The sequence below is a fragment of the Callospermophilus lateralis genome, chromosome 6 (assembly GCF_048772815.1).
Source record: "Callospermophilus lateralis isolate mCalLat2 chromosome 6, mCalLat2.hap1, whole genome shotgun sequence".
In the NCBI taxonomy this organism is placed as follows: Eukaryota; Metazoa; Chordata; class Mammalia; order Rodentia; family Sciuridae; genus Callospermophilus; species Callospermophilus lateralis.
In genome coordinates, this window is record NC_135310.1 from 19840779 (window position 1) to 19855949 (window position 15171).

The 15171-nt window shown below is 42.4% G+C and overlaps 1 protein-coding gene across 3 annotated transcripts in view; it reads right to left on the reverse strand.

Annotated features, from left to right (window-relative positions):
* Positions 1–15171, reverse strand: part of Sash1 (SAM and SH3 domain containing 1) — a 223669-nt gene that overhangs the window by 65621 nt on the left and 142877 nt on the right. For all 3 annotated transcript variants that reach the window (XM_076858159.2, XM_076858158.2, XM_076858157.2), the window contains one exon: positions 1471–1511. In XM_076858159.2, the coding sequence (XP_076714274.1) occupies positions 1471–1511 (41 nt within the window). The remainder of the gene's footprint in view (positions 1–1470; positions 1512–15171) is intronic.

The following is a 15171-nucleotide window of genomic DNA, read 5'->3' on the forward strand; positions in this document are numbered from 1 at the left end:
CTTCCCAGACTATTTTGGATGACTTATAAGTGAAAACAAATTCCTTGCCACAGATAGACACTTTTAATACTTGGTAGGGTCCTGATCATCAATCGTATGAAAGACTTTTTAAAAGTAAAGGGAAGCTGGGGGCAGAGGTGCCTGCCTATAATCCCAGAAACTTGGGAGGCTGAGGCAGGTGGATTGCAAGTTCAAGACCAGCCTCAGCAACTAAGTAAGGCCCTAAGCAACTCAGCAAGACCCGGTCTCAAAATAAACAATAAAAAGGGCTGAGGATGAGGTTCAGTGGTTAGGCGCCCCTGGGTTCAATCCCTGGTATTAAAAAATAAAACAAACAAAAAAAACAAACAAACAAAAAAAACAAGGAAATAAGATGAATGGGTAGAGTAGGCCTATAGTCTTTAAAAATAAGAGGCAGTGGCAGCAGTGATATCTGACATTGTGCTGATGTGGCAAACTCAGGAGCATCAGCTCCGTCACCGTTTAGTGCCTGTCTGGTTGCTCTGTGGCCACTGGAAAAAGGACAAAGTGGTGGGTTTGCACAGTCTAGACTGGTGGTTCCCAGCAAAGCGATGCTTGGAGCAAACGTGTGGGAAACCCGTCCAGGGTGCTCCCAGGCTTGCAGGGTGTCATTTTTCAAGATAGGGGCCCTCATTTAAGTTCGGACAACCCCAGAGCCATGGGAATGAAACTGGAGCCCTTCAGCCCTAGATGGCCTCTGCATGCAGACCTTAAAGGCAAGTTTAAGGTCCCTGCTGCCCTCCCTTTGAGGAGAAAACTGAGGCCTGGGAGTGGGGATTACAAGGTCTAGTTGACAAGAGTTGTGACTCAAGTCTCACAGCACGATTTGAGCACTTAGGTCACTCTTAGCCACCGACCCTCCAGCCCTGACAAAAATCAAGAGTGGGTTTTCTAATCTAGAATATATAAAATACCTAATGCCTTAAATGCATATTTCTGGGTCCAAAAATTATAAATTGAAGATTTTACCCTAAAGACATTATCAAGGATAGAGATTCAAGGAATTTTATAGCAGCAGCATCTGTCTGTGTCAGAGAAAAAAGCAGAAACAACTTAAATGTCCAGTAAAGAAGAGAATGGTTATTTAACTATGACATATCCAATACCATGCAGACTTATAACTTTTACTGCAAAGAATATTCAATGGGGGGGTGCTCATAACTTTCAGTTTTTCAAATTCTAAATCAGTATTCAAATATGATCCCATTGTTAAAAAAAAAAAACTCTACACAATAGAAGAAGGTGGGGAGGGAAAGAGAGAGAGGGAGGAGAGGAAAAGAGAAGAGAGAGAAGACACAGAGGAAGAAAAAGGTTGTGTATCAAAATCTTAACTGTTTACTTCTGGGTAGAAGGATTTTTTGTGGTTTTTGTAGTTTCACAAGTCTTTATTTTCTATAAAATATGAAAATAAAATAAATAAATATTTAAACCAAGAAAAGTGGTACTGACCTACAGAGCCGTCTTCTGAGTTTGATTTATGAAGAGGGTGCCTAAAGGAGAAAGACAAATCAGATTACCAAGGAGCACTGCTTTGAGAAGCCAACTGAAGACCCTTCTAGCTAGTGGAACCCAGCACCCACATCACCCAACACAGCCAGGAACACTTGGGTGGTTTAAGTATGAGGTAGTCCCAAAAGCTCCTGGGTTAGACAATGCAAGAAGGTTTAGAGGTGAAATGTCTGGGTTCTGAGAGCCTTAACCCAATCAGTGAATGAATCCCTTGATAGGGATATATATTAACTGGGTGGTAACAGAAGGTAGGTAGAGTGTGGTTGGAGGAGGTGGGTCCTGGGGGGCCTGCCTTTGGGGTATATATTTTGTATATGGCCAGTGGAGTTCTTTCTCTCTCTCTCTCCCTCTCTCCTTCCTTTTTGTGGCTTTATTCCCAACTGCTTTCTTCTGCCACACTATTCCACCATGATGTTTGACTCACCTTGAGCCCCAAAGAATGGATTTGGTGATCTAAGGACTGAGACTCTGAAACTGTGAACCCCCCCAGTAAATATTTCCTTCTCTAATTGTCTCATCAGGTCTTTTGATCACAGCAGCGAAAGAGCTGACTAAAACCACATTCTTAGAGGATCTTTACCACTCGCCTTTCCCACCCATCTGCTGGATTCCTAGGAGCAGATTCCAGTACCATTTGCCATCATTTGTTAAAGACTCACTCCAGAACAAGGCCTAGAGTAAATGAAGAGGGCAGACCCCAATAGCAGATCACTGAAGTCTCCTCCGTTGCCGCCAACTATTAACTACAAGTCATGTCACTGCCACTGGGACTTCTCTTGGGCCCGTGGAAAAGAAAAAAAGCACATAATCATGAAACTAACAACTCAGCACCACATGGGCCGCCTGGTCCAGCAGGTGAGTGAAGTGGAAGGAAAGCTACGGGGTGGGGTGGAGGAGGGTGAGGAGATCATCAATGGGAGACGGATGCCAGACAGAGGAGGCAGCCAGCACGGAGCTCCTCCAGTCGGTGGCTGCCAACTGGCAACTGCGATATCCGTCTTGCCAGATCTTCCAAGTTCAAAAGACAAGCCAGAAACCTGCATTTTTAGATGAGAGAGCCACGTTTTTAAGTGATGGCAAATACTTCAATGTTTCTAGAAAATGGGTCCAATTAAGCAACACATGTCTGGGCACCAGATTTGGCCCCAAGCGCTATCCTACAGCCTGACTGTCAGTTTGTGACGGCTGACATGGGTGAACCCAAATGACCTGAAAAGCACACACAACCTAACACCAGTGGAGTAAGCATTTTTCTAGAAAATACTTAAATACCAATTTTAAGCAGGAAGGCAGCAAAGAAAGTTAAGATTAGTTGTCTCAAAAAGCAAAGAGTAGAAATTGGAGCAGAATATTCCATTTGGTGAGTCCAGAGGCCCAAGAGCAAGTTCAGGGTCCAGGGGCTTGATGAGAAGGAAATTTTGAAAGAAAGAAGCTGAGCAGAAGTTTCGCACTCAACGGACTCACACCTGAATCTGCACTGCAAGTTCACTGCCAGAAAGGAACATGAAGTGGTGTCTAACAAAACAGCGCAGTTAGAGTGCAAAGGCTTCATTCAGAAGACGAGTCTGGAAACCTGTTACACTGAGAAAATTAGAGGAAGAGAAGCAGAACGTCCAGATTACCTCTCAGGGACCTGCCTCTCAGGTGTAAGGAGTGTAAGGTGACCACAGAAGGGGAGAGGAGCTTTTCTTGTTCAGGGCCACCTGCAATGCTCCACCATTTCTAATGCAGCCCACTATGCAGGCTGATGGTTGGGGGTGTAAGTCCACAAACATCACCCTGCTCTAGTCTGCGAGAACAGAAATGTTCTTGACCAGCACAAGAGTCTGAAGATGTCTACTGTGAACTAGATGAGAGTAGGAGCTGAGAAGAGACAGGGGAGAAGCACCTGCAGGGGAGAAGCACTTCTCTTCCTCTAATTTTCTCAGTGCTTCACTTACAAGAGTAAGTCTGAATTCTAGCTATTTCTCCTTATTACCATGCAGCCAACACAGAAAATATAATGGAACCTACTTTGTTGTCAAATTGTGCCAAAATGTAGCTCATAAAGTCTACTTTTGTTCCTTGTATCCTGGCAAAAATGAAATGCCATAAACATACAGAGACTTTTAAGAGACTTTTAAGAGGTTGCCATTTCAAATTTTAAATCATTCAGCCAAAATGGATTGAATGATATCACAAGTAAGGTGCATGGGTGCCCATGAAGAAATGGACTCCCAAGCTAGGGAGGGGGGTGGACATGAACAAAGATGCTCATGAAGGAAGAGAAGAAGGGGAAGTAGGAGGGGGGACAAGGAGGGGAAAGAGGGAAAGAGGGAGGAGAAGGAAGATGCCCCATGTTCAAGGTACGAAAGGCAGCTAAGACTAAGAAGTTGGCCAATTGGTTGGGGACTAAGGAAAGAAATTTCAAAGAAAAATGTTTAAACTGTTTGGACTCATAATGTCAAAAAAATTAAAAATTACTCTAGCATTTTGAAACACTGTCACATGTATCAGTCCCCCTTTCTTCAATGGGCCATAATCTATCAGTCAGTTTAAATGACCACTTAAAGCAAAAGATGCCAAACATCTATATTTATGCTTATTCTGAGGACTAGGAAAGTACTGACCTAATTGATAAGGACCAAGTATATCAAATTCCCCAGATCTAGATAAAACTAGCTAACTATGTAATACATTAGAAATATGTACAAACTTCTTTTTTTTTTTGATACAAACATTTTCATGGGAAAATAGTCTACAGAAACACTACTTTCCTTAAGCCCTTTGCTGATTTAGAATAATAAATCTTATCAAGTTGTCAGAAACTTTCCCATTCACTTAATGTAAATCCCAATTTGACAGAAAACTCTGATTTCTAGAAGTTAAGGAAGTGACTCATGGAGGGCTGGGGATGCATGAGGCCCTGGGTTTGATCCCCAGCCCCAAAAAGAGAAGAAAAGAAGGAAAGAGGCTGAGTGTGGTGGTGCATATCTGTAATCCCAGCAGCTTGAGGGTTGAGGCAGAAGAATTGCGAGTTCAAAGCCTGCCTCAGCAATTTAGCAAGGCCCTAAGCAACCAGTGAAAACCTGTCTCTAACTAAATTACAAAAAGGACTGAGGATGTGGCTCAGTGGTTAAGCGCCTCTGGATTCAATCACTGGTACTAAAAAGAAAGAGAAAAGAGAAAAAACAAAACAACCACCCCCACCCCGCCCAGGACATGGCCCAAGGTCCATGGTACTTGGCAGTCACCAGGAACTGTGTCAAGGAAACCTACTGCAGTCCTATTGTAGAAACCTATCCAGTCCTTTTTCTGAATCAAATGTATTTAAAATTATCTAAATTCTTTGCTTAAAAAAAGCAAATGTTCATCTCTGTTTTTCCAACCCACTTTTCACTATTTCTGCCAGACACCATAAAATATGTTAAAACTTATGCTGCAGAGCTGAGGATGTGGCTCAAGCAATAGTGCACTCACCTGGCATGTGCGCGGTGCTGGGTTCGATCCTCAGCACCACATACAAATAAAGATGTTGTGTCAGCCAAAAACTAAAAAATAAATATTAAAAGATTCTCTCTCTCTCTTTAAAAAAACAAGAACAACAAAAAACTTATGCTGCAAAAAGCTCTCACTACTATACAGCCATAACAAAATACAACAGTATCTTTCTCTCTCTAAAATGCTGATTTACAATGTTTTATTATTTTTATTTATTTTCTTCAAATTATGATGCATTTTGAATAATTTTATCTTCAGGTTTGGTCTTGTCCACATCGCTTGTGTTTCCCACGAATACCAGCAGATGGCACTGTAGTGTCTTTATTAGTATTTCAGTGGTGAGTGGAATTTTGTTTTTAAAATTTCACAACTTCCACAACCTACATACTGGTCAGAGAATAACAAGCTAATGTTTCCTAAGTGTGAGGCTCCTCAACTCATCCATTTTTAAAGGAGAAAAATGACACTGTATGAATTTTGACACAGTGAATTCTAACTGTAAACAGAAGCTGGAAGAGAAGGGATCCAAAATGCCAGCTCCTTTCTCCTTGACACTGATTATAAAATTCATCCAGCAGGAGCCCAAATCAATGATGTAACCAGGGTTCAAACTTGGGTGGTGGCAGGTAGAAGAAGTCATTTACTGATTTCCCAGTGGAAGAAATTAATGGTTAGATGTCAGCTCCAAAGAGGCTTCCTGGCAGAACATCCTTCTTCCAGATGCTGAGTCTCAGCAGAGCAGGCACTGGAGGACGGTTTGTGGGCTTTTTGGATCAATCCCTTTCATTGTTAATGGAGTAAAAAGGATGAGACTTCAGTAGGGTTTCAATAACCAGGAAATAATACTTAACATTCTGTTGCACTTTGAAAACCTACGTAAGTATTTGACAATCATTAAGTATTGCATTTAAAGTCTCAGAACTGAGCCTTAGCAAATCCCTTCTCACCAGTAACTACTATTAGAACCCCAAACTGCTGAAGTGTGAATATTTTTTGTAAAGACATCTCAATTACTTGAGATGTTTCTGAAGGCAAAATTCACTTAAGAAAATTCCTTAATTAAGGAATTGTTAATTAGATCAAAAAATCAACTGAAAGGCCAGCATCCTCAGAACTTCTGTGATGGTTTGGATTTAAGGTATCCTCCAAAAAGCTCCTGTAACAATGCAGGAATGTTCTGAAGTGAAATGACGAGATTATGAAAGCTGTAATGTCATCAATGGATTAATCCATTTGACAGATTCAACTGGATTACTAAGTGGTAACTGTAGGCAGGTGGGGTGTGGCTGGAGGAACTAGGTCACTGGGGGTGTGCCCTCGGAGACTATACATCTCATCCTGATTCCTGTCTCTGCTTCCTGGCCACCATGAGTGAAGCAGCTTTCCTCCACCACATCTCACATCCAGCGACCCAGAGCAATGGAGTCTGCTGATCATAAAACAGTGGGCTCAAAATAAAAGTTTTCCCCCTCTGAGTTGTTCTTGTCAGGTATTTTAGTCACAGTGATGAAGAAAAGATCAACATATCACTTCAATCTTTAACAGTTTCTTTGTCAGATTGCTTTGTTCAGTCATTTTCATGATTTCATCCAATAAAAATTAATTCACCTCCCAGTGTGTGTGGGCATCCTCTGAAACACTGAGAACATAGCAGTAAACAAGTCAGGTAAGAATGGTGCCCTGGAGCCTGGATGAGAGACAGGAGGAGGACTGCAGAGTCAAGGAGTGGGGAGAAGAATGGGTGGGATGGACAAAGAAGTCCTCCCTGAAGAGGTGGCTGTTGAGCAGAGGCCCAGGGGATGGAGTGACCTGGGGAAGGCCGGTGGATAGTGGCAGGAGAGGAAACCAAGAGGTCTGCTCTGGACATGTGAAGTTAGAGTGCTTGGTAAACCTCCCTGTGGAGATATGAAAGGAATAATGGGCTGCGAGAGTCTAGAGCTGGAGGTAAGAAACTGGAAGCCACTCAAATATTTAAAGTGATGAAGCCAACTGAAGAGAAGCATGATGGAAACCGAGTCCTGGGGCAGCCCAGCTCTTAGGAGTCTTAAAGAGAAGGCCAGGCCAGGTAAGGAGACCTGGGGAGAGTGGCCCAGAGGAGAGGGAGGATCAGGGAGTGTGCTTTCCCCTTCTCTGGATGGAATAATCTTCAACTTGATTTTACAAAAAGTTCTATTGCTGTCCTAAACTCTCCATGCAGGCTCCACCCAGGTTGCTGGTTTCTTTTCTACTGATTTCTGTTGCTTTAGAGCAGAGATCCTCATAAAACCAGAGAGAGGAACAATCACAGGTCAGATGAAATTCTTTACACTCATATGAAATGTCATCTCCAAACTCAATGCTGTTATGGATCCTCCAACGACAGAGTGGGATTATCACTGAGTAATGGCCCATCTGGGGTCACAGAGCTGGGTGGGGGCCTAATGACCCTCTCTCTTGTTCGTGCCAAGCTCTTTCTCACTCATACAATAGATATCACATGGCATGCCCTCACACATGCCCCTTTTCTGATTTCTGGGATGGACTGAAAGGGCATGCAGTACATATTGTGTCAATTACTAGAAGAATGCTCAGAAGAACTCACTGAGATAAAACATTTTCAACACCAAATTTGAACACGTCTGTGGATTTATTCTAACAAAGCACCTCGAGAATACTTCTCAGGAGTTGGTTGTATTGCTTTTGCATGATCCTCTGGTCTGCCTGTGGAAGGAAAGGAGGAGGCCAAAACAAAAACAAAACAAAAAGAGAACGCTCATTCTTCTTCTTATGTCTATTTAAATAAAAATAGTCAAGTGCATCCAGCCAAAGACAGACAACTCTATCTCGTTTTCCCACATGGAGCCTGGCACACCAGAGAGTGCAATGAATGCCCAAGCGGAAAGAAATTTCTAAAACAGACTTCACATTTGGGCTTTGATGGGTTGTTCAAAAACTTTACTATAACTAAAGCAAACTAAATAAATATATAAAATAAGAAGAGCAGTTATAAGCTCATTTCTAAGCGAGGAACATATGTTAAATGTTACTGGAAAACCTAAACTTAAAGGGATTTTTATGATTCCATAATCTTGAGTCTCAGGAAATAAACTTCTCTATTAGTTTATTTCCTGCTGAATTTTGAATCAGGGCTCTTGCTATGTCTGGCCCTTTTCCTACACTCCTACACCAGCCCACCTGCCAAGCAGCCCCAAAGCCAGTAGCTCTTCCTCAAGATGTAGGGGACATTCTCCGTGCTATCCAATTGTGCACAGGCAAGGGGAGGTGCGAGAAGGTAAGAAAGTGGAGGGGACTTTAAGAAGATAATATTTTCTTTTTTGTGTTCTATGTAAGTATGAGCATGCATATTCATATTTTGCTTATTAAGTGACAAATGATTTTAAGTAAAATATTTCTTAATTTGATATTATCCCTGTATTATTAAAGATATCTTCATCATATGGTCTGATTTCTTCTACTTTAGAAATAAACATGAAATGAAATTCAGTTAATGCTTTTCTACCATCTGCCATAAAAATTCAAAGGCCACCCTTTCCTTAGCTGCAGGGCTAGGACTCAGGTGATGTAAGAGAGATACGAGGTCCCAGGCCATATGAGGTGTCACTCTCAGGGTCAGGTGGGTGCAAGAACAAATGCTTCCTTCAATTCTGTGCCCTTAGCACCTCTCTTACTTTACCCCAGATCTGGCCTTGCATGGCCAAAAGGAGTTGGGTTTCATGTCCGTGACATAATTCAGTTTGCAAATTCACTGGCTGAGAATGAAAGTAATTCTAGTGCCAAAATCTGGCATATTGTGAGGACTCCATGAATATTTAGTATCAATGAAACACTGGTGACATTTTGTCAACCCGGTCAAAGCACTCTTGAGATATGCAGGCTTTTTCTTTCATTTCACACTCTATTCCCAGTCAAGGCTTTCTGGCTTTTGCTTACAAGGTCGCCTTCATAAAACATCAACACAGGTGTCTGCAGTCCCAAACCCAAGGGCATGGCCCTGCCCAGCCCAGGCCAAGAGCCCATACACTCTGAAGTCAAGTAGACCTGGGGGAAAGGCCAGTATTGCCATATCTAAGCCTCGGGCCTCTGGATGTGTAGGAGAGATGATAAAACTGGACCTGCTTACTAGACTGTGCATTGGGGAATGTAAAGAGCCCAACAGTGCCCAGTACTTGGTAAATATCACCTCTCTATGGGACTCCCTCATTTCACGAAGCATTACCACCACACCTCTCCTATCTTATGCTCTAACTACTTCCCAACCACTGAGGATTCACCTTTAGAATTTTAACATTAACTTCTCTCAAATAAGGTGAATGGCTATGATGATTTTCCTCTCTCTTCTCAAAGTTTTTACCAATAATTCATGCTTTATGTAGCATTACCAAAAAAAGAAAAGAAAAAAAAATACACACAATGACTGCACAAGATGTCAATAGGTCTTTATCTAATCTATTTTCAGCATATTATTACTTCCATTTGCTTCTCTCCTTTTGTCTTCCTTAAGCAGTATTTAGTTTAATATAACACAGTATATTTAGTTTAGCACAGTATATGATAATTTCTTTTAATTGATGCTGAGTGGTTTTTCAATACAGACACTTCTTGTGGCGAATGACTTGAGTCTATCAATTATGTAAAATTAACTGTCCAAAAGAAATGGGAGGTTTTTCAGGAATTGGAAGTGTATATATCCTCTCAAAACTATAATATTACCCCAAAATTCTGGTTTATAGATGGCTTTTATCACATGGTATGAATTCTTGCATTTGAACAATGCTAAAAAGACACTGAGAAGTTTGAAATAGTCATGAATTTTGGCATTTTAAACTTTTTTATCCTATCCTCGTTTAATATCTTTGGTTTAAAATCGCCATCAAAACCACATTGGGTCAGCCTACTCCTTACATATAAGTTATGTCAAAAAGGCATCTTGCTGGGGGAAAAAAAAAGGAGGAGAATGGTACTGCCAATTTCGAAGTGCACCTGTCAGGCTGACAACAATCATCTTTGCTCTCCTCACCCCTGCTAATTGTAGTGACATAGGGAAATGCTAGGAAACTAAACATGATCTTGCCTCTGCAAACCCAGTCAGTCCCCTTTTGGTTTGTATTTGGTAGAGATCAATGGCAGCAGATTGATATCTACATGTGAATAATGTCTCAAATGTTGGCACAAGGCCTGCCCCCCAGGAAGTGGCACAGCACAGGTATGGCTCAGAATATGAGTTCTGCAACTCAAAAATCTTAACACCAAAAAAAACCCCCAAGTAAACCAATCAATAAATAGGCCAAGGAACTGGACAGACACTTCTCAGAAGATGATATACAATCAATCAACAAATATATGAAAAAATGTTCAATATTTCCAGCAATTAGAAAAATGCAAATCAAATCCACTCTTAAGATTTCATCTCACCCCACTCAGAATGGCAATTATTAAGAATACAAACAACAATAAGTGTTGGCGAGGATGTGGGGGAAAAGGCATGCTCACACATTGCTGGTGGGCCTGCAAATTGGTGCAGCCAATATGGAAAGCAGTATGGAGATTCCTTGGAAAACTGGGATTGGAACCACCATTTGACCCAGGCGGCTACCCCACTCCCCAGCTTATACCCAAAGGACTCAAAATCAGTATACTACTATAAAACATCAATGTTTATAGCAGCACAAAGGAGAGAGCATGGGGGTAGGAAAGACAGTGGAGTGAGATAGACATCATTACCCTAGGTACATGTATGAAGACATGAATGGTGTGACTCTACTTTGCATACAACCACATATATGAAAAATTGTGCTCTATATATGTAATATGAGTTGAAACACATTCTGCTGTCATATGTAACAAATTAGAATAAATTAAATTTGAAAAAATTAAATTAAATTAAAAAGAAGGTGGGTTCTACAGGCCAAATGCTAGTGTTCAAAGCCAGGCCCTACCCCTTACTGATTAGTAACTGTGGGCAAGTTACTTAGGCCCACTGGATCCCAGTTTACTGATATGCAAAATAGAGACAATGTTATCTATGGCATAGGTTTTCCAGAGGTTTCTGTGAGTTCTGACTTGCACTGTACTCAGAACATCCTTGTACATGCTAAGCACTAAAAATAAATAAAACAAGATAAAATCAAGTATGTTCTTATTACTGGCCTTTTCTTTCAACCAGCTCTACCTAGGAATCAAACTCTCTAACTCCTTCTCAAAATGCACTTCAGCTTCTCAGCATGCGAGGGTTGGTTCTCTGGCTCCTAACGGGTGGCCAACAAGCCCTCTGAGCCAAAACAGGGCTCCAACCCTGCTGAATCTGAAAATCCCTCACAAAGGTGCTCTGAAAGAGGGCTGTGTCCTTCTATTCACCAGTTGATAACTTGTCCTGAAACTTAATGATGTAGGTTACTGGCAGAAATTGAAGTTTCATGTCTGAAAAGCAGCCAAGTGCAATCCCCGCACAGTAGAGACCGTGGCCTGGTTATTTCTGGGCCATGGCCTCACTTAGGCCAGGACTACAGGAGAGTAAGAAGGGAGAGAGGAACATGCCTGCAGATGTGGGCTCCGGGGAGGAGAAGCAAACTGGGACAGGCATTGTCTCAGTCAGTCATCCTTTGAAGTTTCCAAAGACCTCTTGGGAATCTTCTCTTGTCCATATGGGCCCTACCTTCCACGTGTGGCCTCATGGGTCTGAACTGAACCAGAAGTTGATCTAAAATTGCAGTATGGATGCCAATTATACTACTAATGGTAATAGCACGTGTCCCAGCACTGAGAAAGTCTGAAGTCCTTCCCAACCCCCACTTCAGAACACCCCCATGACATACTAGAGGGCCCACGGTATCTTCCGGAAGGCAATATATACAAGAATCAGTAACTGATCAGTCTCATATAAGAATGAGCAATGATAACTTATTATCTGCTTGGCAGAAGTAATGAACATCTATGCAATGAGAACCGTACACCACATGGTCCACACCGTCCAGGAGATCACCATTCACCAGGTGGACTTCATGACAAGCTCCAAGTCTCCTATCTCAATACCCATCTTCCTTTCTGACTCACAGCACCCACATTTCATTTGGGGTGGCAGTGTGCCCTGTTAAAGTACTCACTTCCCCAGACTCTCTTGCAGCTAGGAGAGGCTACGTGTCAGGCCCTGGCAGAGACGAAATACTGGAACTTTCTAGTGGGGTGTTTCTGAGAAAGTTAGTGCTTCCATGATGAAAAGGTCTGACTGACTATACACATCCTTTGTCCTTTGCTCGTCTTCTTCGTTCTACCAGAAACATGGACAGGATACCCCAGCAGTCATCACCTTGTCATAAGGAAAGTCACATGCTAAGGATGGTGCAGTGGGAGAAGGGGTGATTTCTTGGCCGACAGCACCAGCTCTGGGACCCCTGACTCTAGTCCCCTTGCTATTTGAGAACATGCCCCCATTTGTCTAAAGGCTGAAGTCAAGCATCAGTTCTACGCAAGAGACCCCGTGACCCTGATGAAGAGACTGAGGCTCTAAGTGTTTTATCTGGAGTCACACAATCAGCATAGTAGTCTTCTCTTTACCTGCGGTTTTGTTTTTCACAGTTTCAGTTACCCACGGCTAACTGTAGTTCAAAAATATTATATGGAAAATTCTAGAAATAAACAATTTAGGCTGGGAATGTAGCTCGGTGGTAAAGTGCTTGCTGAGCATGCTCAAGGCTCTGGATTCAATTCCCAACACCACAAAAGCAGCCTTTTATTACAGCATATTGGTAAGACTGATGTATTTGTTAATAGTTATTATGGTTAATCTCTTCTTCCTGTGTCTAATTTATAAACTGAACTTTATCATAAGTATTTATGTATTAAAAAAATCATACTACATATAGGGTTGAGTACTCTGTGGTTTCAGGCATCAACAGAATGTCTTAGAATATGTCTCCCCAGGAGAAGAGGGGGCTATCGTAGCTGGAAGTCACAGAGCTGGGGCTTTAACTCAGCTCTTCAGACACATAACCCAGTGTTTTTCCCAGTAAAACCTGGGCTCTGTGAAGACAAGGGCCTCACCAGCCAGGTAAAATTGTGAGCCCGAAGCTAAAACACTGCGTATTTTCTCTAATTACTAGTGTGAAAGTACAATTCAGGTTTGTAGCTTGGCTGCTGGAATCTGCAGCCCCAGGTAGAACTGACTTTTGATCATTCCTCAACAGGCATAGAAATTAAAGTATAAAAACATGGAAAGGACCCTGTATTTCTTCTGTTCATTCTGGTTTGGGTGAAACCAGTAATCACCAATGCTTTCATTTAATCCTTCCATGAGAATTTTAGATTTGGGTCTTTACATCTTCTCCTCTTACTCTTAATCGTTTTTATTTTTATTTTAATGATTAATTATATTAATTGTATAAATTAATGGGTTTGTAACATTTCCAGTGGGTTTTTATACCTTAAAAAAAAGTAAAATGAAGTAAACGGGGCATTGACATTCTTTACACCACACAAACTAGTTTTTACAAAATGAGAAAAAAAAATGATAAATAACTTCATAGGAGCTTATGCAGTGTCCTTTTGAAAACCACCTTCAGGCTGGGGATATAGCTCAGTGATAGAGCATTTGCCTAGCATATACAAAGCTCTGGGTTCAACCCCCAATACGGGAAAAAAATTTTTTTGCTTACTTTTTTTTTTTTTGGCTACTTATTCTGTATCTGGAACAAAATTATTTTTTCCCTCTGTTTCCATTTTTTAAATGTTTTGCATATGTGCAATAAATATGTAATCCCAAACAGGCTTTCCTGCAAAGAAACATAGCTCAGGACTAAGGCCAGATGGAAGGACAGGGACATTCCATGTGCCTCTCTGGAAGGCCACTTTGCTATCAGTGTGCGTGAGGCCGACACATGGACTCCCACACTGGCGCAGGGAGAGAGGGGTAAGGGACCCCAGCAGAGGCTGGGCTGGGGAGCAAGCTGGCTCCTGGCATTCTCATTAAATTTATATGACCCTACAGGGAAAGCGGGGCTGCAAGGGGCTAGCCCTTACCAGGCGGTGAGAGAAGGAGAGGGGGAGGAAAAGAGGTTCCTTTCAATTATCTCCTCCATACGTTTCCATGGCGATGGCTCCGGAAGCTGGTCAGAACTTTCTCAGTGGAAACAAACAGCAGCTCTCATTCACCCTCGCCAGGCCCGCTGGCCACACTGGCCGCTTGTGCAGTCTGGGCACAGAGGACCCCAGGGAGGGCCATGGGGGCTGCTGAGCCTTTCTTCTGTCAGCTGCTCTCAGGGACAGCAGGGGAGACATGAAGTCCCTCTGAAGGCCAGACCTGGAGGTGCTTTGGTATGGAGGGCACTTCCTCCCTCGCTGGATGCACAGTGACCAATCCACCCTCCAGGACACCACTGTGGGAGCAGCCTGCTGCCCTACTTCTCCGGCACGCAGCGTCAACAATGTGGAGGCCTGAATCTGGGTCCTTTTGATGGTATCCGCTGTTGTAACCACTTGAATTTTTTCTCTTTGCCTTTGATTCCTTTTTACACACATAGCTGATCAAAGTGTTAATACATTATAAATATTATGAACCTGGAAACTCTCTAACATCTTCTCTGTCACACCCATGCATCCTCCACATCTGAACCCACTGAGCAGCTGGCACCATTCTGCTTGCCCCTTATAATTCTACAAGTCGGTCTCACTTCGTCCTTCGACAGGTTTATATCTCCCTCTGCTTCTGACTCAGAGGTTTAATCAGAAGTGACAATGCCAACACCGGCATGCCAGTGCTTGCTGGACCTGATTCAGACACCAGGGAGCTCTGTTAGGGTCCCCAGGATGATAAAATGACCCTTTTGGTATCAGTCAAGAGGCCCCCAAATTCTACCTGTGCTTGAGAAGCAGAGGGCTTCGGTCTGACCGATAAGATTCTGGTTTCTGTAGTGATTCCAAAAACCCAGCTGGCTACCCAAGAATCTCCTAGAAGAGTTTTTAACATCTCCAGCAGTTCCACATTTAGAGAATCCAATCCAGTAGATCTGGGTGGGCCTGAGGTTCTGTCTTTGCTAAAACTCACTGGTCAGTTCTGGTATGTGGATATGCTTGAAACACCAGCTTAACCCAGTAGACAGGGGAGCAAAAATCTCATCCTTGCTTCTCCATTCCCTCATCATATCCTCTGAAGAAAAAATATGCACCTCC